The sequence below is a fragment of the Nicotiana tomentosiformis genome, chromosome 4 (genome assembly GCF_000390325.3).
Source record: "Nicotiana tomentosiformis chromosome 4, ASM39032v3, whole genome shotgun sequence".
Classification (NCBI taxonomy): Eukaryota; Viridiplantae; Streptophyta; class Magnoliopsida; order Solanales; family Solanaceae; genus Nicotiana; species Nicotiana tomentosiformis.
Window position 1 is genome coordinate 116,225,064 of NC_090815.1, and position 25,717 is coordinate 116,250,780.

The 25,717-nt window shown below is 34.3% G+C and overlaps 3 protein-coding genes and 1 long non-coding RNA gene across 4 annotated transcripts; 1 reads left to right on the top strand and 3 right to left on the bottom strand.

Annotated features, from left to right (window-relative positions):
* Positions 1 to 2,277: 2,277 nt before the first annotated feature.
* Positions 2,278 to 6,172, bottom strand: LOC104112039 (metal transporter Nramp2-like). The gene is made up of 4 exons (XM_009621862.4): positions 5,314 to 6,172; positions 4,499 to 4,635; positions 3,749 to 4,401; positions 2,278 to 2,862 (listed from the first exon to the last, which is right to left on the bottom strand). The coding sequence occupies exons 1-4, from the start codon at positions 5,844 to 5,846 to the stop codon at positions 2,659 to 2,661; spliced, it is 1,527 nt and encodes a 508-aa protein (XP_009620157.1). The 5' UTR covers positions 5,847 to 6,172; the 3' UTR covers positions 2,278 to 2,658.
* A 4,048-nt stretch (positions 6,173 to 10,220) lies between these two features.
* Positions 10,221 to 14,418, bottom strand: LOC104112038 (metal transporter Nramp3.2-like). Its single transcript, XM_009621861.4, has 4 exons — positions 13,631 to 14,418; positions 12,834 to 12,970; positions 12,080 to 12,732; positions 10,221 to 10,838 (listed from the first exon to the last, which is right to left on the bottom strand). The coding sequence occupies exons 1-4, from the start codon at positions 14,239 to 14,241 to the stop codon at positions 10,614 to 10,616; spliced, it is 1,626 nt and encodes a 541-aa protein (XP_009620156.2). The 5' UTR covers positions 14,242 to 14,418; the 3' UTR covers positions 10,221 to 10,613.
* A 3,885-nt stretch (positions 14,419 to 18,303) lies between these two features.
* LOC117280508 (uncharacterized) lies at positions 18,304 to 23,239 on the top strand. Its single transcript, XR_004511037.2, has 2 exons — positions 18,304 to 19,854; positions 21,225 to 23,239. It is a non-coding gene; the product is annotated as an uncharacterized lncRNA (long non-coding RNA).
* On the bottom strand, positions 19,922 to 24,412 carry LOC104112037 (cytochrome P450 81Q32-like). The gene is made up of 2 exons (XM_009621859.4): positions 23,495 to 24,412; positions 19,922 to 20,616 (listed from the first exon to the last, which is right to left on the bottom strand). The coding sequence occupies exons 1-2, from the start codon at positions 24,410 to 24,412 to the stop codon at positions 19,993 to 19,995; spliced, it is 1,542 nt and encodes a 513-aa protein (XP_009620154.1). The 3' UTR covers positions 19,922 to 19,992.
* Between the last annotated feature and the right edge of the window lie 1,305 nt (positions 24,413 to 25,717).

The window sequence follows — 25,717 nt, forward strand, 5'->3', positions numbered from 1 at the left end:
AATAGGCATGTACTCCCGTGTTAATATATTGGACAAAGGAAAAAGATCAAATATTTAAAAGTAGCTTACATTGAGTTGTATCTCGCAATTAACCTTTATTCTTCATTATTCAACAATTATGGCTAATATCAATTTGAGCTAAGCTTGTTTGATGCCAATACCAAAGCAAATGGAAAAAAGGAAGTCGAATTCTCCTTTTTATGGCACGTGCAGAGTTATCTGTAGCAAAGTAATTAGCGAGAAGATAAACTAAAATAATATTTAACCCATTACCGGTCTATTAACATTGTATTTTACTACAATAACTCAAAGTTATATGTACTAGCTACTAGTTGGTGCCACACATCAATTTCGTGACTATTTATGAGATTAAGCCGCACCATGACTTAAATCTATTTATTCGTCAATCTTTATAATTAGTTGGCACAAAAGAATTTGGAACGTCATTGGAGCCAGGTGTTCACATATTGATAATAACAAGATCCACAAAATAAAATGAAATATACTATATGTATTAGAATCAGTTTAATAACAACCAAATTAAGTTTCTTAAAAGTTGATTTAGTTATCTTAAAAGCCGGTTGAGTTTTCGTGTGATAGTTTTGTCATTGTGCTTGTTAATTTTTTAGTTAAAGGGGGCTCTCTTTCCTATTAAAGAGGTGAGAGGGGTATTATTTCTCAACACTAAAAGGTTGAGGGGTAAGGTGGAACTGAAATTTTGCTTAATTATTTCCCCTCTTTCAAGTAAATTTAAAAGTAATGTTCTGATCTAAGAGTTAAAATCCTAGTGCACTACAGTAAAAATAAGCTCAATCATGTTAAAGCTAAATAGTAATCATACTAAATAATACGAAGTTTATGAATAGTAATATACCTTTTTTTCAAAAATTATATGAAAAATTATTGAAACTCGTACAAAGTATTAACCTCTGCGAAAGGATTAAATAATGCGATAGAATTAACTAACAAGAATTGTCGTGATAAGTATTTTTTCATCCTTAATCAAGAGTCACATATTTGAACCCTGATGATGAAATCGCCTTTGATAGAGAGCGTTTTACTCCTAATATAGGATTTTCCTATGCTAATCTGAATTTTATCAAACCCCAATACGAGTACTGAATACGAATCGAAGACAAAAAAGAAGTATTAAATATAAATTTCATATTTGACATGTGAACAAGAGAATAAAAGGATGATGCTGAATTGGTTTGACTAAAATGAAAATTTCCTTACAGGGCGATGAGGAATACTTGGATGGTCTTTCTTAGATTATTAATTCGCTCTAATTAGTAATTAATGAGTTTCTTGTCTTTTATAGCAATACACATATTTTCGTGCCTGTGACTTTACAAAATTGTTGAATTGATTAATCCGACGTTAGGTCGTTTACTTAAGAAACTTCGTTTACTTCTATTAATCAAAAGATTACAATTTGAGTCCGACGAGTTTGAATATATAAACGCTCTAAAAAGTAGAACTTGTTTTACTTTGATTAGCTTTCTCGACAAAATTGACTAGATTTAAGCCTGTCAATGAATAAACTAATTTAGGAAGGAGTACGGCTTAATTTTGCTGTTCAAGACAAGTGCTTTGACTACTTCCTGTTGCCAAATTTGGATCTGGCAAATGTTTTAAAAATTTGACCATAAGGTTTCGTTAACATTATTTCTCTTGGGATCTTTCTGGTCAACATTTTACTATAATAACTTTCAAAACCAAGTCCAATTAATGACCAAATTTGTCGCAGCTGATAAATGATTATTACGTAATAATGACACACATTAATTTAAATTTCAAATATAATATGGATTTTAACATATATAGATTGATCACATGATTCATGATAACATGTTTTTTAGTTTTTATCATTTTTATAGAGTTACGATACCTTGTTTGCTATATTAATTACCTTTAATTCAATTTCAAGTTATCTAATAACTGAAAAGTTATTCATACTGTTAGGGGTCGTTTGGGTTGATGACAAGTTATGCCGAGATTAGTTATCCTGAGATTAGTTATCCTGGTATTATTTCTTATCGACTGTTTGATATGTTGTATTAATCATGAGATTAACAATTTTACTGTTTTATCCTGGATAACTTATTCTGGGATTACTATTCTACCCTCTGGCAGGTATAAATTATTCTGGTATAATTTTTAATCCTGGAATAACTTATCCCAGGATTAGTAGCCAAACAAGGGATAAAGCGGTACATCTTTTTATTATTAGGACTTAGGAGTAACACTTAAGGGGTCATTTGGTTCGAGGATAAGTTATATCGAAATTATAATGCTGAGATAATACTCGTCCTCTATCTCTTTCATTCTTTGGAATGGAGGGAACAATATACTGTTTTCGTCACAGGCCTAAATTTACAAGAAGGCTTCCAATTTTATGACCCTTTCGTTTGTACACAGGATAAAAGAGGAAAGTAGTTATGAGACTTACAATTTTTATCTTATAGAGACTTGATCAATGCCTCAGCTTTTGTCATACTTCTCTAGTGCCACATTTGCAAAACTTTTCGGATTCAACTTCTTTAGACCAAAAAGCTGTTGTCAAAATCAGAATCTCTTCTTTACAAATGTATTCTCCTGCTCCTGTTAGCCGTTAGGTTTTAATATTTGACACAATTCTCAGATAAAGCTGTTAGCTCAATTTGTAAGGTGAGTAAAACCATTCAACTCCGCCTGGTTATGACTCTGGGAAATGAGATATACAAGAAAAGCCACATATGCTGAAGCTCCCATGCAAACCACTAAACCAAACAGCATGCCATTAACTTCAGAAAGGAAGAAGCTCAACATAACATATCCATTTATCATTATTACCAGAGCAGCTACTGTCCAAACAGTTCTCTGCAATCAACAAGTGAAGTATCAGATACTGAACATAAGGTCCTCTGTCATAAATTACTAACATTTGGTTTGAGAAAAACAAGATTCCAGCCTTTAACCAAGGAAAGCCATTCACTTCTTTTTTAGTTAAGACCAAATTTAACTGAAAAAAGCGCGTAAAAAGGGTGCAGCTCATATGCAGAAAGCGAGCTAGAAACCTGTATGCAGGATAGCTCTAAAAGAAAAACCGGACCTAATCTACATGTTTAGGGAAATACAAAAGCCCTGCCAAAAAATCTAAAAGTTCTCCACCTATCATGGCTAGTCTTCTTTACATTCTTAATTTCCTAGAGTCGTAGCTTGATTCAGATCATTAAAGTTAAAATTCAGCAAAAGGTAACAAGAATAGGAAAAAACATGTAAGAAAAATAGAGGTTGTACTCCAATTTTCTCACTTGCACTTCAACTTGACCTATTTAAGGGGAGAAGAACAGACATTACGGCGTCTTAATCATGCAAAACAACCTAAACCTGAGGAAACCATAATGGTGGAAGCAAAAACATAAAAGAATTCAACATTCTTCCCTAAGAGAATGAAGAGATAACAGTTATTCTTGTTATCAGCTAAGTCTGTCTGGGTTAGGGCAAAGAAAGCTACGAACAGCGACATCAACAAAGAGAGGTTTGGATCCTTCATATGTACTGATGTATGGGAAATGTCTAAAGTGGTGTGAGCAATTTGAGTCAGTTTTAATAAGCAACTAGTAAGTATTAACTTTGCCAATTAACTAAATGCAAAACACATATGTTACTGTTTAATGATTAGAGAGGATAATCATCATGCTAAAGGCCATTGACAAGGCGGTTTCTATTATAAATCAGTATTGCAAAGCTTCTGGTGGCTAACCTCCATAAGCTTCCCAATTTTGAAGACTCCCATGATCTGCTCATTTGACACCAATGTTAGAAGAGGAATGATAGCAAATGGGATCACCATTCCTTGTAGCACATTTAGCCATTCGTTTAATACATCAAGTGAATCCTCAGATCTGTTGAAATAAATGGCCACAATTATAGTTGGCACGATAGCACAACTCCTTGTAATCACTGACCTTATCCATTTCTTCATCCGCAGATTCAGAAAACCTCCCATAATAAACTGACCAGCATAAGTACCAGTCATCGTGCTACTTTGACCAGCGGCCAAAAGGCCAATGCCCCATATGTAGAGAATTGGAAACAACCCCCCACCATATCTTTCTTGAAGATATTGCCCAGCATTTACTAGCCCTATGCTATGCGCTTGTAGAGTTCCATAGAAACCTTTAGCAAAGACCGTTGTTACCATCAAATTGATAGAGAATGAAACAAAAACAGCAATTGATGACTCGATTGTATAGTAGTTCAATGCCTCTTGAACTTTTTCTTTCTTTTTGGGATCAATTTTCCTTGTCTGCACCAAAGCAGAGTATAGGAACACATTGTGAGGAGTTATGACACAACCAACAACTCCAACAGCTTTCTGAATTGTCTTTGAGCTGAGTCTTGGTAGCAAAAGACCTGAAAAACAAGCCAAGCTAAAGAAGTTAACGTAGGCGCAGAATTGATACTGACCACAGAGGTAAGGAAATGCTCATGTGAAAACAAGTTTTCTGACCTATTATGAGTTCCTTGCCATTAGGCCTAGTCTCAGCAAACATCCAGGCGAAAGATAATGCCATAGTGGAAATTAGAACAGCAAAAAACGCTTCTAGTTTCCTTACTCCATAATTTTCCAGAAACAAGAAGATGAAGCTGTTATTGAAACATAATAATCATTGTCAGCAGAGCAACATATCAACAGGCGTCAAGAACATTTCATCGTATAGTTTTATTCATATTCTGTAGGCCTAGACATTAAAAATTAACATTTTCAGTTTCAATGGATTGAAATAAAAAACTAAAGGCGGATCTAGGATTTCTAGAACACCACTATAAAAAAGAGAAAAAAGAAAGAGTTTAGTGAGAACTGATCCCTCCTCCTTAGGTAAATAACTCAACACTCAACCAAGCGCACAATTAAGCCTTTTTGGAGCATGGGGCCAGCAATAATTAAATTAATTCTAAGAAATATGTACATAAAATAACTAGTTTGTCGGAAAGATCATGGGTTCACGTGCACCATAATTTGGGCCTAAATCCGCCCCCGGGGACAACGTCAAAGGATGTGGGTTAACAGCCAATATAGTGAGTGAAAACCATAACAGAGACTAGGGTTTAAATCCCCATTGTGACGAAAAAGATAGGTGATTTCTCCTAAATATGCAGAATTATCCGGCTACACTATGGTGGTGGGAGGTAGCCGGGCATCCAATGAAATAGTATTCGGTCGAGACGCGCTCAAAGTGACTCGGAGACCATCATTATAACACAAACAAATACTAACAAAAAGGGGAAACAAGAAAAGAAACAAAAGGAAAAGGAAAAGCTTACCAATCTGAAGCAGTAATGAGGACACCACCCCAAAGAGGAATAACCCCACAACTAAGTATCTTAATAGCAATGGCACTTCCTATAACTTCCTGAATATCAGCTCCAATCAAAGCCACCTCCGCCATTAACCAAAGCAAAATCCTGACCCAATTTGGATATTCCTCCCGGCAGATCTCAGCCAAGTGTCGGCCCGTAGCAACACCCAATCTAAGAGACAATAGCTGTATAAGCAAGCCCATAAAAGTGGACCACATAAGCAACCAAAGTAACGAGTAACCCGCAATGGCTCCAGCCTGCAAATCTCCTTCCAAATTTCCAGGATCAAGAAATGCAACGCTCATTAAAAACCCAGGTCCTGTAAACTCCCATAGCTTCCTCCAAGAAAAAGGTGGGACCACCCCTGGAACATCACCGGCGTCAGCTTTCTCAATTTCAATGGCCAAGATTTTATCTTTAGCCTGATCATCATAATCATCTGATAATAGACGATTCGATTCTCGTGTGCCATTGTGCTTCGGTGATGGAGAACTCATCGTATTTTGTCGACTTAGTTCTATACGTTTTTTCTACTAGACATGGCCAAAATATTTGGCTCTAATATCACTCATCACGGAGCTGATTAATATTTAAGACCAACAGACCCAGATCTTGTCGATGCAGGTGCGTACAATAAAAATATGTAACCATTTTCACATTGTCGGTGATTAAGGTAGGGGGACCACCATTTGCATTTATTCTATTCAAATTTGCTTTTTCTGTAATTCATGAGGCCGAAGAAGATTTTGATCTGTACATCATCAAAAGTATCTCATAAGAAGAATGCTTGTTTTTTCTTCTTTCAGAGAAAATAATTGATTGAAAGCCTTCATTCTCAATTTTTAACGTTACTCCTATGCCGTGTCCATGCAAAACCCCAGCTTATGCATATAAGGAACCACGATTTCAATTTTATGGGTTCTGATTTTTAGAACGACTGTTTCAAGTGTTTAGTGAGTAGGTTCTAAATTTAATATTTGTACATATTTAATGAATTCTAAATAAACTAATAGGTTCGGCTGAACAGGTATTTCAACTTGTGCCTCTGCCCCTCCTTATAAGGTCAGGAGTTTTTGATGGAAATGCAAGATTTGATATGATACAGGAGCATATGTTTGTACTTGTTATTCTTATGTTAATCCGTCTTCATTTATACTTCATTACGACGAACATAAAATACAAGGATTTAGTAAGTACTCCATAAGATATTATCCAGCTTTAACGGCCTATTCATATGCTTGTCATGACTCCTATTTTAGATACCGTGGTATTTTGTGTTGATTGTGAATAATTTTCCCTTCTGCTGGAAAAAAAAAAAAAATTAGAAAAATTTCAACCTGTTAACCTACCTCTCCACTTACAATGAATATATCAAGGTATTTGCTGATTCGGTCTAATAAAAGTCTTTATTTGAGTTTTAAAAAAAAGGTAGCAGTGTCTAATCTATATCTATCTATCTATATCTATATATTATTATAAAAGCACGAATAATTTATGCTAAATGTTGAACGACTAAAATATCCCTGAAATATTGATCGACTTTTATGCCCTTAAGTATTTGTATAATTTAAGGATCTAATTGTAAATTATCAAATGATTGAATTCTTTTCCAATTTAAACTATACATACACCGACCCTACAAAGTTGATCCTACTTGGATTAGAAAAGCGCGTCCATAATTTTCTTTTAAAAAAAATTATCGTTCCTAATTACAACAAATACGTAATTTTGTGGGAGCATATGAGATTTCTACTTGGAGAACTTTCTTTCTTTCTTATTTACGTTAGGAATTTTAAGAAGTCTCTTTAACCTTTTTATTGTGTAAGGAACTTCATATAAATTTCATTCATTTCTGTAAAGTGTTTTATTTTTATTTACGTAATAGGAAATTTTTTACAAATACTAATACATTTCCTTGGAATATAATATAATGATTCCGTCTTGAATAGGTATTTTTTCCTTTCACGATAGGATATTTGAAAAGTTCTTCGATACCTTTTATTTATTTTGTTAGGAACTTACTGAATGTAAAATTCACGTACTTTTTAACTAGAGATTGGATTGATCAGGATTGGAGTTAAATTATTTTCTAGCGGTAACAATATAATTTTCTTTTGAATATTTGTATAGTTAAGCATTTATATTTTATTAAATATGACTTTTGTAACGATTGAAATAGGACAACGTGCAACAGAAGAAAAAAAAAATGCCAACAGAAGGTATGAATGACTTAATACACTTTCTATTTTTGGTTTCTTTATTACTAATATATCTTGAGTAAATATGATTTTCATGTATTTGAATCGTTAAGGCTTAAATAAATCAAACAAAATTATTGAATCAGAAAAATAATCTTAAGTATTGTTGTATTCTTTAAGTGATTTTACAAATTTAATTGCATAATTTTATAATTCCATAATATTTAGTTCTATTTTGTCCTTTCATTATGCCAAAACATTATTAATTTGTTCATTTGGATTGTATATTATATTTTTTTCGTTTCAAGGAAACAAATTATTAAACTTTGTACATATTAAATTTCATATATATTCCGTTGCAATTAATTTTAGAATATTATGCAATTGAAATTTTATTATTTTTTGTATGTGTTTCATAATATTTGACATAAGATATTCGTGCATCGCACGAATGTAGAGACTAGTACTATATTAAAAGCACGAAGACCCCTACTGAAATATCGTTTACCTTTTTTACCCTTTAAAAATAGATTTCACATTGGATAAAATTATAATTTAATTATTCTCCTAAAATATAGGATTTTAAAATCAAATAAAATTATGATTATTAAATCTTTCATTATTTGAACTATATAGAAACTCATAATTTTTAAAACTATTGAAATTTACTATAAATAACCAATTTGACTTTTCTAGATCCCTTTACCCATAAAAAAACATACTCCAAAATTTATAAGAAACAAACTAATTTGAATTAAACTATAATTCCTTCAAAATGCGTAAGAAGGAAATTTTATCTACTTTTGCCTTTGAATTGTGCTCGTTTCTGACTACCAAGTGGTAGCCAAGGGTCTCTAACAAATTTTATTGTTAATTTGATTTCTTTGAAATGATTTTTGAAAACATGTATCCTAAATGTAAATAAAAAAGAAAATTATCTTTTTAAGAAGGAACAAAGTTGTCTTTAAATATTTAGCAATTCCCAATTTAAATAAAAAATAAATATATTGAGTGTAATTGCAATTTTATCTAATATGAATTATGAAATACACTTTAATTTATATGGTTAATAGAAAAATAGAATACTCGTAAAATTCTAATCTATTACTATATTAAAAGCACAAAAGCCCTTAGCGAAATATCGTTCGCCTTTTTTACTCTTTAAAAAATCGATTTTACACTAGACAAAATAGTCATTTAACTATTTTCCTAAATTTTTGGACTTCGAAATCAACTAAAATTTGATTATTAAAATCTTTCCTTATTAGAATAATGTAGGAATTCCTAATATTTAGACTTTAAAATCAATTAAGGTTTACAAAAATCCTTTCCAACTATGTAACAATAACTATACTAGAAGTAAGGAAAAACGAAAAAATATCAAAAATGGAAGATCTAAATAATAAGGAATATAGAAACTTTTAACCATTCTAATCAGAAAAATAAATTTTAAAAGGTATAAAGCACGCACATAGTACATTTCATTCAACAAAATCACTATGATAACTTTATTTTTTTAACTAAAATATTCCTCATCATATCCAATTAGAATTCCTTTTGCCTAAGACCCCTCAAGATGTATAGAGGATTTTCACACAAAATGTGCAACATAATTATGTAGTTTAAACAGAGACCATATTGATTATTAATTTATTTTTGGTTATAAGAATTTATTATGGTATTGCATATCTTCACAAGAGTTATGAACAAGATAAAGTAATTATAGTTCTCTCCATGTTATTTTAAAACTATACATATGAACTATACATAATACATTTCTATATGATACATAGTATTCAAATTGTTAAGTTATTTATTGTAGAATACTCAATCAATTTATTATTTTTAGCATTATATTATTACTTATTCGTTTTTTCTCTAGGAGCTATCGAACCAAACCCTTTTATTCCCCAAATTTTAGATTACCAAAAAATTCAATCTTTAAATTTGTGTTATTTGACAATATTTAATGAATCATGATAAAGTTTGTGTGTGTGTGTGTGTATATATATATATATATATTCGATCATTTCAATTTTAGTATTAAGTCATATAAATTAAATAATAGCAGTTTTATAAAATATTTACGAGAAATCAGTGTTACTTCATCCTGATCATATCTTCTGCATGTTTATTGTATGAATGTTTATATAGAGAGTTAAAAAATTATCCTTACTGATATGAGGTGCACGCCTAACATGCGTCTTAAATTTCTCTATATATGAACTATGCATAAATTCTTAATATTTAAAATTTTAATTTTGAGTAAAATTTTACGTTTATAAATATTTTTCTTATTCGTCATAATTTAAGAATGACTTATATAGGATCAGTAATCATCATCTTCATGAATTTATATTTTTATTTTGCAACTTAAACATAATTTTTAATATAATATTTATTTAATTTTTAAAAAAGTTTAAACTCATTGAGAAAAGATACACGCACAATGCGCCTAGTAATACAAATTCCTTTTATCCTTCTTTTAATTTGGAAGCAGAATCATCCAAACAGAGCACAAAATGAAATCTCCACCCCCCACTCCCGTTAGTGTCACAGAGCAAAAAGAGAGAAGCTATGGATAGGAGTTGAGCATAAAAAGTAGTACTTATTTCACAAGAAAAGATCTACGCACTTCTTTTGTACTTCTAATCAGCTGAACCAAAAACTATATTACTGCACAATCGAAAATTCTGTTATAAAAATTCAATGGCTTTGAAGTTGTTCTGCATCTATTCGATAAATACAACATTGTGGATCGTATTCACCTGCAACGAAGAAGTATCTTCATCCGGCGGAATATATACTTTCCTCATCCTCTATATCTGATGTCAATATCCTGAATAGTTTGCTCCATTATTTCTTTTGGGGAACCTACAACTAAAAGCAAATGCTGACAACTATTGGACATCTATTATGACAGTTAGGACAACACTATCAAATTGGAATCTCTTCAGGTGAAAAAATGCTTCAGTAACCAAACTTCCCGAGCCATGGCCTCTCTGCCATGTCGTGAATTACTATTTACGACATTTGGATTTGATGGAATATATTATCTTACATGTCTCATTGACCAGCATAGCTATATCCTTTTGTGCGGAGTAGGTTGAACCAATTGGCAACATTGCCACCACCATGTGAAATAAGGTACAAAATGAAGGCAATATAACCTGCAGTCCCAGCACAGACCAGAAAAGCAAATAGCAGCCCGTTCACCTCAGAGATAACGAAGTCCAGCAAAAGATAGCCGTTTATCACCATCACTAGTGCAGCAACAGTCCATGCAACTCTCTACAGTAATATTAAAAGGGCAATTCAAAAATAGGATTCACATAAAAAATGCACCCGACACAAGACAGTCCAAAATTTAGGATACAAAACTTAAAATGCTAATGTTTACGAGGCTTCATACATGCAATAGGGTAACTTAGTCTGCAATATAACAAATAAGCCAGAGAACTCTGAAAGGACTGTACATTTGATGTAGTATTAGTTTGTCTTAGTCATAAATGTATCAGCTGGGTACAATCACAAAACAAACAAAAAAAGGGTTCTTTATGGAATGGGGTGTTTTGTAATATTTTTATTAAGATTGTTCATTATCAATTGATTTAGATATATATCATTAAGCACCGAAAGATGTTGCCTAGCGGTCAATAGACCGTGGAGACTAACGTTCAGATTCTAGTAGAGATAAAAGAAGCTAGTTATTTACTCGCATTTGTCTAAGCTTTGGTTGACAAAGTTTGGACAAAGTAAACTGGTATTGTGGTGGTGGGAAGCAGCAGGTGCTCGCTAGATTAGTCGAGGCGAACCCTGATCCAGTCACCACCATTCTTAAAATAAATGAAACATAAAACAACATGTGTTGTTAATTTTCAAAGTATCGCATTAGAACATCAAACACGCATAACAACTATGTTATTAGGACTAGCCACTATAACCAACTAGGATGTGGATACATATCTGATACCTGGTAAGGGTACATGCAGGTATTGCTAACTTTATCACATTTTGAAAAATTTGCAACGAAATACTTATTCCATGTCACACCCATTAGATACAGGGTACACCAAGGCAATTGAAGAATCTACGTATCAAAGCAAAAGACTAGTAGCTCAAAAGAAGTAAGATGATTCAAACTTCTAGAAGCGTACCTATACTGAAACACAAGAAAATGACTTGAACGTGTAACTATTTATGCTATTATGGACTAAACAAGCAGCTTACATATATTTAAATGACACACTCATGGTGTTAATCACAAGTGGATTGTTTTTGCTAGCTTATAGTTTTGATTTTTTTCATTCTCTGTCAACTTCTAAAAATTCTCGACTTTCTGACACCAAACTCACAGAAAACTGCTAGCCACTTAAATAACTAAGATGATTTGAATTATAAAAGCCAGTTGTTCAGGAAAATATATAAACACATAAAGGAATTGACCATACTTGAGACAGCTTCATATCGAATCTTCAGAAAGTAATAGACATGAAACTGAAAAACACAGATAATGGGGAAGGTCAATTTACCTCGAGAGTAGGCCCAATTTTGAAAACACCCATTAACTCCTCCTTGGACACCAATGTGAGAAGGGGGATAAGCGCAAAAGGGATCTGTATAGACTGAAGCACATTAAGCCACTCATTCAAAACGTCGAGTGATGATTCAGTTCTATTGAAAATCAGAGCAACAACTATTGTTGGCAAAATAGCACAACTTCGAGTAATCAGCGCCCTAAGCCATTTCTTCAAACGTAGATCTAGAAAACCTCCCATGATAAACTGTCCAGCATAAGTACCGGTTATCGTACTGCTCTGCCCAGCTGCCAATAATCCAATACCCCAGATATAGAGAATTGGAAACATTCCCCCACCATACTTATCTTGAAGATATTGCCCTGCATTTACAAGGCCTAAACTACTGGCTTGCTCACTTCCATAGAATCCCTTGGCGAAGACAGTTGTAACAAATAAATTGATCATAAAGGAGACAAGAAGGGCAAAGGAGCATTCTATTGAGTAGTAATTCAATGCCTCTTGAACCTGCCCTTTTTTCTTTGAATCAATCTCCCTGGATTGAACCAAAGCTGAATGCAAGAATACATTATGAGGCATTATTACACAACCAACTACTCCAACAGCCTGCCGAACTGTCCTTGAACTGAGTTTTGGAATCAAGAGACCTATGAAGATGATAAAAAGCGCTTGATAAGAAACATATCAACATCTAACCACAGTGGTTCCATGTAATTAATTTAAACAAATGCAAGAATAAGATATGCACCTGCTAGAAGCTCCTTTCCACTTGGTTTAGCATCTCCAAACATCCAAGCAAAGGACAGCGCCATAGTGGAAATAAGAACAGCAAAAACAGCTTCCAACTTCCTTATTCCATAGTTCTCAAGAACCAAAAGAAGAAAGCTGTTTCAAAAACAGAACAAAAGAAAAGTAGTTAACAGATCGATCAATTTACAAGAGTATGCAAACGTAAAATCAGGCTTATGATGGTAACTTGTGCAAACAAAAGCAGATTAATTCTATTAGCAACATACTACATCAACCAATCAACTACACCTCAATCCCAAATAATTGGGGTTGGCTACATGAATCCTTTTTATCTATTCACTCTATTCAGGTCCATTATACTCCAATACTATTACGACAAAGTAAAGGTTCTTTAAACCTCGCACTTATACCTACATAACATAAAACTCTATAAATCAGGGGGAGATGTAGAGTTGCCGGTATGGATTCGGACCCAATAGCTTTGGCTCAAACTCTAAATTCATCTAATATAAACAATTATTAATTTAGAACCCAGTAACTCAAGGGTAGAATCCAAAACCCATAAATTTCTGCTCTAAATATATCAAAAAGGCTCTTAACAAACCCGGACATGAAGAAAAAACATACTATTATGGAAAATCAAGCTGTGATCCCAGTTGACGAACATTAAAAAGACGGCATTTTTGCATCCAATTGGAAAAAAAAAAATAATACTAGTAGTACCCAATGAATGCTAATTTGAGCTAAAGTACTGATCTTTTTGAGCTAATCAAGTGAAAAGTAAATCAAATTTACCAATCAGAAGCAGTAATAAGAACACCAGCCCAAAGTGGTAAAACCCCACGACTGAGTATCTTAATTGCAATTGCACTCCCTATCACTTCTTGAATATCAGCTCCAATCAGAGCTACCTCAGCCATGAACCATAATAAAAGCCCAGCCCATTTAGGATACTCTTCCCGGCAAAGCTCCGCTAAGTGCCGGCCCGTTGCAACGCCTATTCTCGCCGACAGTAACTGGATCAACAGGCCCATAACAGTGGCCCATAACAACAGCCACAGAAGCGAGTAACCCGCGATTGCTCCAGCTTGTAGATCTCCTTCCAAATTCCCCGGATCCAAAAAAGCTATGCTCATTAAGAATCCAGGACCCATAAACTGCCACAGTTTCTTCCATGAAAATGGAGGTACCGTGCTGTAATCAACACCGTCGATCGGTTCTGAATCGAAATCAACGATGTGGATCTTCTCACCAGATCCGTACGCGAATTCTTCTTCGCCGTCATCATCAGCATCGCCGTTAATTAACGGCAACGTTGATTGCGGCAGAGAGGTACTAAGGAGGTGGCGGGATTCTTCGTCTTTGGAATCCGAGGGTGTAGTTTCTTGTTGTGGAGGTGAGCTCATTGTATCATTTTACCAGTCACCGGAATACCCTTAATTATCCTCTGTCGTTCAGAATTGTTAAGAAAAGAGGTGTATGTAAGCAAAAGGGTGGCGGTTGCGGTGGCGCAGGTGGTGGACGGCGGCGATGAATAGGAGGAAGCCCGATAGAGAAAGAATATGGGATTGTGTCGGGCTCGTGGCGCTAAGTGGCACAGGTCGTTATATATATATTTTGGTGAAAAAAATAGTAGAAGCTACTTTTAGTGTGTTTTGTGTGCTTACTGTATTATCCAATTAGATACTGGTGGAGTTTGATGTTTTCCTGTAAAGGTGATTTGATCGTTACGTTCTTCTTCAATTCCTCAGCCAAAAGGAAAACTTTCCAATTTATTCAATTTTTTATTTTTTGAGTTTATTTCAGATATTCAATTCTTTACAGAAAATATAAAGAACGTCATTAGAGAAGCTAATTATTAAATATTCAAATGAAAATGAGACGAGCTTAATGAATTAAATGAACAATAAATATCAGGTAGCTGAACTTAGCTAAACTCAATTAAATGATTAGTTCAGGTTGTGCGTAATTTTCTTAGACCTTACATGAATACGAAATATTTTATGCACTTGACTGTCCTTAGCTGAACTAATTTATTTGAGATTGGGACTTGATAATTGTTGTTCTAGTTTACTAACACTTTGTTGCTAAAGAAAATTTGTTGGTGCTTTTTATAATTTTCTTACATTGCGTTACTCTTATTTGATAGGTACTTGATAATCAATTCGTGAATAATTAGGTTAAAAAGGAAAAAAGCAAAAGTTAAAAAGATAAAGAAATTTGTCGCTTTTATTTATCTTTACAAAAGTATCTTTTTGAAAAAATAATTCAATAAATTGTGTCATACTATCAATATTTAAAGCTTTTTATGGTTCCAATAAAAGTTGCGGTGGAGTGATAAATATTCATTCATCCTTAATCAAATGTTTCAGTTTCGAGCCCTAAGTATGAGTTGCTTTTGTTAGGGAACGAGCGCTTTTTACCCCTCAATATAGGATTTTTTGTTGCGAATTCGGATTTAGTCAGACCCCGGGTAATGTAAACCAGGTGGAAAACAAAAAAAAGGAGTTTTTTTTTATGCCTGAACCTGCGAATTGGACGAGGTTAGTTAGATACGTGGAGCAAAGGGATTTGTTGTTGCAAATTTCTCCTAGTAAAGTAGTAGGAGTATCCCGAAAGCAACCAACATTATAGTCTAATTAGTTTGGAAGTCTTTTTCTCAAAGTGGGTTTTGCTATACAAAAACATCACTTTAATACCCACTCATGAAATACTTTACAACTTTTCTCTTCATTACAACGAAATATAACGTTTTTTTAATTTATCAATCAACTTTATAGAAAAAAATAATTACTAGAACAAATTAAATACAAGCACTTGTGCTATAAGTTCGGTCGTTTCAGGATTATTAGAGAAGAAAATTCGCATGATTTATTTGTGAACTAATTTTAAGGGGAAAAATATAGGTGACTGGTTCTATGTGAACTTTTATTAGTAGTACTTATCTATAGTGGAAGTACTTTTCTATCGTACCATTAATAACCTTATATAGGTGAAAGTTTTTCTATTTCTTGTTGATTTACACTTCCTAAAATTCAAATAAAAGACAACTCAATTTTCAGGGGGGATAAATATTGCTTTCTTCTAATGCTGTGGTCTTGATTTTACTTCAATTTGTACTTAGAAAATCAAATCATGAATGCAAAAAGTATATACATCTGGATTTATCTATTTTAAAATAATAACAAAATATCTTAAATCACAATTAAAAAAGAGAATATACATCCTTAATCATGATTAAGTGATCAAAGCAGGGATAAAAATTGCACAAAAATAGCAAAAACGAGTTCTTTTCTCATATATAAATTGTTAAATAAATCTTGTTTACGAATCTTTGTAAATTTATGATGGACGCAATTGAGTTACGTATTTGCAGGCAATCAGTTGAGTAGTTGCAAAAAGAGAAAACGCATGAATGCACCAAAAGCAAGAGGGATATCAGAACGGAATTTCATATTTTATGGTCAATCTAATCAAAATATAGTTCGTCGGTTTTCTAAAATTAAAAAGGCACTATACTTATTCGGTTCAAATATTCCTGTTTTCATTCTCTAGAGCATAATATAGTAGAGACGTTATGCAATCTTCAAATGTTTGAGTGTTTGTTTGTGTTTTTCTCTAACAGAAAAAAAAAATCGAAAAATTTCTTTTCGAAAGAAATTTTTATTGAGGTACCTTTTTACAAAAATCCATTGAGAATATTCACAAAGCTTCTACAAAAAGGTGACCTATATTAGATACGAAGGAAAATTATGTCCTACATTATTTATGTAAAAGAACTTTATCTCACATAATTTACAAATAAGAAATTTCTTAATCTATAATATATAATCAGACATTTTTAATGCACAAACTTTCTGAGACTCATCAAATTATAACAAACAATACCTCACTAGTAAAAGAACGTTATTGCAACTCATCAATGCCCGCTTATATAAAAAGTACAACATGAGCAAAGATGAAAAGAGACATATATTACATTTATCATTTATGACCCTTTTCTTTTTTAATTAACCTTAGTACTAGTATTATTCTTGTATTTCTTTATTCTTAGATTTATATTATTACCTTATGGTTGTCCTGCTTCGGTTATTTTATAGTTGTTATGCTTCCTTTTTTATGGCTTCTTCTTTTATAAACTGTTGTGATCATGATTACCTTGAGTCGAGGATCTATCGGTAATAACCTCTTTATCTGCACAAGATAGCTAGGGATAAAATCATCATACACTCTATCCTCCCCAGACACCACTTATGGACTACACTGAGTATATTATTGTCATTTCGTGTAAAATTAAACTTTAAGATTCATTGTAATGGTTATTCAACAAAAAATAATACTCCATCCGTTTCAATTTATATGAACCTATTTTCTTTTTAGTCAGTGCCAAAAAGAATGACCTCTTTTCTTATTTGGAAATAATTTACCTTTATGCAATGATTTATAACCATACAAAATATATGAGCATCATTTTACACCACAAGTTCAAAAGTCTTCTCTCTTTTCTTAAACTCCGTACCCAATCAAATGAGTTCACATAAATTGAAACGGCGGGAGCACTAATGTAGTACTTTGATTGATCCTCTTTTACTTTAGTGCATGCCACGCAAAAAAGGCATTGGTTGGGTAGAGCTAATACTCTAACATACCATAAGCTCGCAACTTGGGAATAAGGACAAAAGAAATTGGTTTGCCTACATTAACAATTTATAGCCTCCAAATAGTAAAAAAATTGGGCCTTTGTCTAACATTGTCATTCCACTTTTAGCATGGGGAACATTCTTCTCAGCCCACACACCTATTGTTGTTCCAATAAATATTTGATGAGTAGATGAAATGGTGGTATCTTAAAGCAACACCATTAGATCAGTCAAAGTTTTGTACACCACTTGTCAGAGCACTATAATATGACCGGCTACCCTTTGTTATTCTCCTTAATTAATAGATATTAGATATTAGATCGGCAACTTTTTTTCCTTGTCCGTTATGAAAATTTGATCCTATCCATTATAATCTTGTAGTATGAGATCATTTTTTGGTTATTCTAATATGAGTACAGATCTAACTGAATAGCAAGTCTCGATTGTCGTAGAAATGACACAACATATTCCTTTTAAAAAAATTATTTAAAATATATTCATAATATTAAAGTATTCCTATTACTTTTTCTTCTTCTTCAAAGTTTCGTTTATGAAGTTGAACTATGTCAAAGTCTAACTTTGTACCTAAAAATTAAAATTTGAAAAATTAAAGATCGAATTCAGACTTATAGGAGAATTTCAAACATGAGATTTCAACTTCAAACCTGCATGTCTGAAGTTGATTCTAAAATAGCTAAATTTTAACAACTCTCTAAATTTTAACTATTCTTTAAATAGAAGTCCTAAAAGCGGATATTTGTGCATTTCGACCATCAATGATGATCCATAACTATTTGATCCGTCCATCTTGTTCAAGTTTTCAAGGGTTGAAAATGTATAATTTGATCATTATGAATAAATTTAAATTCTTTATAGATAAAGCCAGTCATTGATTTCTAACCATGGGGTGAACGGATTCCAGAGAATTTTACATTGTGTCAATTTAGGTTGTAACCCAAAGTAAACCATCTAATAGATGGATTATTTGCATCATATGGTCTTTTTCAGGTTACTCTTTAAAAATTCTATTTTTTGTTAGCTAAATAAACTAAACTTCATATTTTTCTTATAAACAAAATTTAGGCTACTGAGCTAATAAGGAACATAATCTAAAGAATTGCCTCAAAAAGGGTCATTTGTGCAAATGTCTGGAGTTTAGATTACACGAGTCAATCATTCAACCCCTGAAAAATATCAAGATGTTACTATAACTTCATCTTAATCTCAGTTTGGAAACAACAGGAGGAAAACGGAAGCAAAATAAGGAAAATCGAATAGCTAGACAATGACTCAGAAGCACAAATAGAAGCCGGAGGCCTCATTGGCCAAACTGGCCGTCAGCGTCGAATATCTCTTCGTTTTGCTCAATCGCCAAATCCAACGATTAGAATATGAACAAGGTCCATCACTTTCTGATCATAGTCAGTTCAATTTCACTTACATCTATGTATGTTCATTTTCGGATTCTGTCCATACATGTGTGTTCAAATGTTTATACCTTTTTGAACAGTTAAATTCAATAAATTTGTGGCAGTCGTCGATAAATGTGTAGATGTGTTGTTCATATGTATGATTTATCAGACTTGTGAATTGTGATAGTGTAAAATAAGACCAATTTTGCTGAAATTAAGCTAATTGATGAGTCAATGTTTCAATCACAGATTCTCTTCTGATAATAGGTCCTTGATATTAGAGACGCTTTGATATTCATAGTCCGATAATAATAGTGAGTTCTGTGGATATATGCTTACTATCTGTTTGAGGAAAGCTTAGGGGTGATAATTCAAGGTCTAAGAATCAATGTACTCTGTTAACAACTGAACATTGTAGTTACCGTTATCCTCGTGGAGCTTATGCCATATGGCGTTCCTATGCTGAGATATATTCTTGCTTCAAGATATTGTTTGCTCTTCTTTCTATTTTGGTCAGGGGCAGGGTATTGGGGACGACTTTTCTCTTTAACTGTGCAGGAATATGGACAAAACACATGCATCTGAACACTCGCAAATGCCTTTTGTAGTTCTGTCCCAGTAAGAAGTGTGTAAGGTGTCAAGAAAGTATTTCTTGTGTATAACAATAGCAAAACTGTGAATTGAAGCTAGCAATTCCAATTGTATTAAAAAGTTCTCTGTGACACACTCGACAAAGTTAGCAACGTTAAGAAATGAGATCCAACAAGAAGACGGGATAGAAGTATTACTGAAATGAATATGATTGTGGCTAACACCTGAACCATAAAAGGAGCTTTTCTACAAGAGTGTGAAACCACCAGTAATTTGACCTAATTTATGATATGCTCATCATGAGAGGGTGGAACGCTGGGGAGTGAATTCAAATTCCTACAGGCCAAGGGATTTGTGGAATGCATAAATTATGCAGGTATGTTTCTTTGTTATATGCACTTGTCATTAGGTTTCCTCGCCAATTCAATGATAGAACAACAAAGTTGGATCTTAGAAATGCTTAGTTATTCATGCTGAAGTAATGGCGTACATTATTAGTATATCTTAGTTAGGATCAGATTTTAGAAAGAAGTTTGACCATGTTTGGTCGTGGAGAACATTTTGCCAGTAGAGGCTGAACCTTTGGTGAGAGTGTGAATCCAGTGCCTTCACTCATATCGATGATCCCCCTGTTGGGCTTTTCCCACTCAAAGCATTGAAGAAGTGAGCCCAGTGCCAATCCTATGACATGAAATGCTAGGTTCTCACCAGGGCAACCCCTCCTTCCTGATCCAAACGGAATAAACTTGCAGCCCTCTTTGACACCTTCAAAGCCTATAAATCTATCAGGATTGAACTTTTCTGGGTCCTCCCATACCTTAGGGTCATGATGTATGCCCCATGCATTCACTAATAGAACGGTTCCACGTGGAACTCGATAGCCTGCAACCTTGCACTCTTTTGATGAAAAGTGAGGCACAAGTAAAGGGGCTGCTGGATGCATCCGCAGTGTCTCATTGATGATGCATCGGATGTAAGGAAGTTGAGCCAAATCGGATTCATCAATTAGGCGGTCTTGTCCAACATGATTGTCAATTTCAGCCTGTGCCTTCTTTAAAATTTCTAGATTGTCAAGCAAGTGTGAAAAAGCCCATTCTAGTGTTACAGCTGAAGTGTCTGATCCAGCTTGGAGTAGGACCTGCATGCATAAGAAAACAAATTGTATAAATTAGTCACAACGTTTAAAGGAACAGTAGATATAGACAGAGCACAGACACTCTAAAGGGCCAACGACTTTGAGAGATCCAATATAGCTTTCATTTCAAGATCTACATCCAAGGTAAGGCATAAGTAGAACTAAGCTAGTCAATATCAATCTTACTATACTATGTATATATCAATCTTTGTACCCAAGCATTTATAGTTTATCTAAGCATGTCCTTCTATTAAGAAACTTATTAGCAGTATACCTATAGGCAGTTTCTACAAGATTCTCTCAAAAACTTTGGTGGACAGACTTAAAAAAGTGCTTCCTAGTCTAGTCAGCCCCTCTAAAATGGCTTTTCTTAGCGATAGAAACAGCACATATGCGGCTTTGATTGCTAATGAATGCTTGGATTCAAGAATGAAGTTAGGAAAGCCGGGAATCCTTTGTAAGTTAGACATCGAAAAAGCTTTTGATCATGTCAATTGGGGTTTTCTACCGAGTTATTAAGGCAGATGGGCTTCAGCCGCAAATGGATTAATTGGATCAGATTTTGTATTTCCTCAGTAAAATCCTCTGTTCTCATTAATGGTAATTGTCAGGGTTTCTTTTCTTCGCAAAGAAGACTCAGACAAGGCAATCCTCTTTCTCCTTTTCTCTTTATTCTTGTCATGGAGGGCCTTAGTAAGATGTTATACAGTGCAGTACATGCAAATTGGATCTCGGGTTTTCATGCGGACTGTAGAGGAACTGGTAATCTCCAAATCACTCACATTTTATATGCAGACGACACTCTGATCATGTGTGATGCAACGGAACACCAAGTCTTGATTTTGAGGATGGTTCTAACTTTTTTTGAAGTAGTCTCGGGGTTACAAGAGTGAGTTGCTCTAGTGGTGAGCACCCTCCACTTCCAACCAAGAGGTTGTGAGTTCGAGTCACCCCAAGAGCAAGGTGGAGAGTTCTTGGAGGGAGGGAGCCGAGGGTCTATCGGAAACAGCCTCTCTACCCACAGGGTAGGGGTAAGGTCTGCGTACACACTACCCTCCCCAGACCCCACTAGTGGGATTATACTGGGTTGTTGTTGTTGGTGGTCTCGGGGTTACACATCAACTTCACGAAATGTTCTCTCTTCCCAGTAAATGATGTGCAAAATATCAATCAACTTGCCAACATTTTGCAGTGCTACATTGGAACTCTTCCTACAAAGTACTTCGGCTTACCTTTGGGAGACAAATATAAATCAGTGACAATATGGAATGAGGTGATTGAGAAGACGGAGATGAAGTTGGCTAATTGGAAGAGACAATATCTTTCTTTAGGGGGCAGAGTCACTTTAATCAACAGTTTGCTCAGCGCACTTCCTACTTACACCATGTCTCTCTTCCCGGCTCCTGCCTCGGTTTTGAAAAGATTGGACAGATTGAGACGAAACTTCCTTTGGCAAGGAAATAAACAATCCAATGCTTTCTGCCTTGTGAATTGGAAATCAGCCGCTAGAGATAGAAGGAAAGGCGGTCTTGGTATTAAGAACCTAAAATGTTACAATGAAAGCATGTTGATGAAATGGCATTGGAGATTCAACAAGGAGGTAGAGGCACTATGAAGGAGGGTGTTGGTGGAAAAATTCACACTTGAGAACCACTGGAGTACAAAAATATCTACAGCCTCTCATGGTACCGGAGTATGGAAAAATATCAGAGGTTATTGGAACTAATTCAAGTCAAATATAAGCTTTATTCTTGGTGATGGGAGGAAAATCAGATTTTGGGAAGATGCATGGTTGGGTCACACCCCACTAAAAGACCAATTCACGGACATTTTTTGAGATGGTCTCAACAAAAGGGAGAAATTGCAGTATTCTTTTCAACACAAGGGTGGAATCTTTTTCCTTGAAGGGATTTTAATGATTGGGAAGTGGAAAGACTATGTATTTTGCTTCAGAGGTTAAACAACATAACCTTGGATCACAACAAAACAAACTCCATAGGTTGGAAAAGCGATCAACAGGGTCTCTTTTCAGTCAAAAGTTGTTACCACATGCTGGATTCTAGCAGCGACGGGGTATTATGTCCTTGGGAAAAGGTTTGGAGAAGCAAGGCTCCTTTGAAAGTTGCTTGTTTCTCTTGGATTGTTGCTCGGGAGGCTTGTCTTACACAATCGAACCTCCAAAAGAGGGGGTTTCAACTATGCAGTAGATGTCCATTGTGTGAAGAGCATCCGGAAGAAGTTGGCCATCTCTTCTTGCATTGTACGGTCACTAGGCAGCTGTGGAATATGTTTCTGGTAATTTTGGGCATGAGCTGGACCATGCCAAAATCAATTGTTGAGCTCTTGCAAGGTTGGAGCAGAGAGGGGATTAGTAAGAAATCTCTAAGAACTTGGAATATCATACCTCAAGCTATTTGGTGGACTGTCTGGCTTGAAAGAAACAATAGAATTTTTGAAGGCACATCGAGCAATATTCACAACCTTAAACAGAGATGTATTTTTTTGTTAGCTTTTTGGTGCAATCTGGTAACTGAACATGATGTAGATGGAATGCTAGATACAATAGAGGGTTTGCACAACCTGTAATTATGCCTGATGCACTGGCTTAGTGCATAAATTTATAATATCTTTAATTACTTATCAAAAAAAAAAGAAAAGAAGTATACCTATTTGTGTCAAGTGCCATCCGAAGCTTAATCATAGTATTAACTCAAGATAACACCAGCAAAGAAAATAATGAATGGCTATTAAGAATAAAGATTCTAGTGATAAGATAGCTTTTTCACATGCAAACAAAAGCATGTGAAGCAGGCTGAAAATAATCATCTGAGTGGATCTTCATATACAAAAAAGAAACTATTTAGATGTCTGATAGTCTTACCAACAATAGGTTTCTAATTGTTTCATCTGTGTAGTATTCGGGGTCTGTTTTCTGTAAATCTAACAAGACTTCCATGATAGTTTTCTTCTTCCCTGCCACAACCTCTGCTGAAGGAAAAGAACCACTAGTCTTTAACTGACGATGCTCTTGTATTTCTTTTTGCATAAAGTTATCCCTCTTCTCCTGTACTTTCATCATCTTTTCCTCAACATTATGCAACCCAAACCACCTCATGAATGGCAAGAAATCCAATATATTAGCCTTTGGAATAGTGGTTAATGTATCCTTTGATATCTCCTGGAATAGCTTAGCTTCTTTCGAGTTCTCTACTTTCTCTCCGTAGAATCTTTTTCCTGCAATCATTCTTGATATCACATTGAACGTGAAGTTAAAAAGAGATGATTTCATCTCCACAATTTTTTCCGAACTCTCCATGGAGACTCGATAGAGTCTACGAATCAGATAGTTTATTTCATCAGAACGGATGCTTGATAGTGTCTGAATTCTATAGGAAGATAGAACTTCAAGAGAGGAAATTCTTCGGAGATTTCTCCAGTGCTCTCCATAGGAGGACCAGGCGAGGCTGGTAAAATTATACCCGAAATACTTGCCACTGAGAAAATCAGGGCGATTAGCAAAGATGATATCATTTTTGGTAAAACATTCCTCTGCTGCTGAAGGTGATGAAACAAGGAGGACAGGCCGAGAGCCAAACTGAAGAAAGACTACTGGACCATAACGATTTGAGACTTTAAATAAGGCTCTGTGGAAAGGTTTACCCAATAAGTAGAGGTGGCCAATGAAAGGCAGTGCTGGAAATGGGCAGGGGGGAAGGTTTTGTAACTTGTGAAGAAAATGATGGGTGATGATATAGAGAACAAAGAACAGAACTGGGAAATACAGATAAAGACTGTCCATGGATCATTAAAAAGAAATGATGAAGATGATGAGTATTGTAGTATTAAGCCTGATAATTGTCTAGTTTTATTAGGTTGAATTAAGATCTGTGCAGCTTAGACAAGAATAGTATTATTAAAATCCTTGTTTTGTTTTCTAAATTAAACAAGAAGTGTCTGCAGGCTAGTTATTTGTTTAATCCCTAATAATGTAGGTTAGTTGTAGAAATTGATTTTTTTTAAGAAAAAGTTATCATAGCGAACGAACAAGAAGGAATTAAATACTACAAACAAAGTAAACATCCCATAAAGAGGGCCTTTGTATTCATTTAGGCAATGGATGATTGATGATGAATGGCAAGACGCAATTTCTGTCTGTACTCTAATTTTGGTTCATTTGTCCAGGCTAGACAACATCGGATATTTTGGAGCAAGGGCCTCTACTTGCTTCTAATCTTTTCTTTTATTAGATTAGTGTCTAGCGACAACTTGTGCGCACCTTTATTACTTTACTAGGTACTTGCTATATTTTATTTTTGCAGATATCAAGAAGGAATTAACTTCTTCTTTACAAAGTTGTCCTTGGAGTAAAGAGCCTAGGAGTAGTTTGTTATATTTCCAATGAGCAAATTAAGGTTAATATGGTCAATTTCATTATTAATTAATGCTAAAAGGTGAATTTCTTAATATGTGAAAAAAACCAAAAAATACTTAAAGTGGACCGGAGGGAGTATCATCCATCAACACAGGTAGTGAAAAGAAATCACCTAGCATATTTTTGTCTAATTCAGAATTTGAACCTTTAATTTCCTATAGTTTTTATCCATTTCATTGACCAGTATGCCATGCTACTCGACACGGTTCTGCATCTTGATTTCAACGCTGTAATGGCATGTGATACAGCTTACGTTTTGCCTCTTTAAACGTTTATTGTTTGTTTGTGTATTGTTACTGGTTGATAGGAACGTAATCCATTTAATATGAGACTGCAGAAATCTAAATCTAGTCTATCTGTCTATATGATAAACAAAAGGCACTTGACTTTTTCCTGTATTATTTATTTCATTTCTGTTTTGTTCCTTTTTTTCTACTTTCTTTACCTAATTCATTTCACTGAAAGCATCATACGTGATTGAACAACTCCTAAATAGATTTAGCTTGAGATAACATGGTAGGGACCATCACAGTATTAAATGTAAATTTGACATATGCATGCATAAAAGTAGAGTAAAAAAGAAAGTCAACTTGCTGCTTCTTTTTTTATTTCTTTCTCCCCCACCCGCCCTTTTTTAATTAAGGTTATAATCCCCAAATTATAACTCATCAA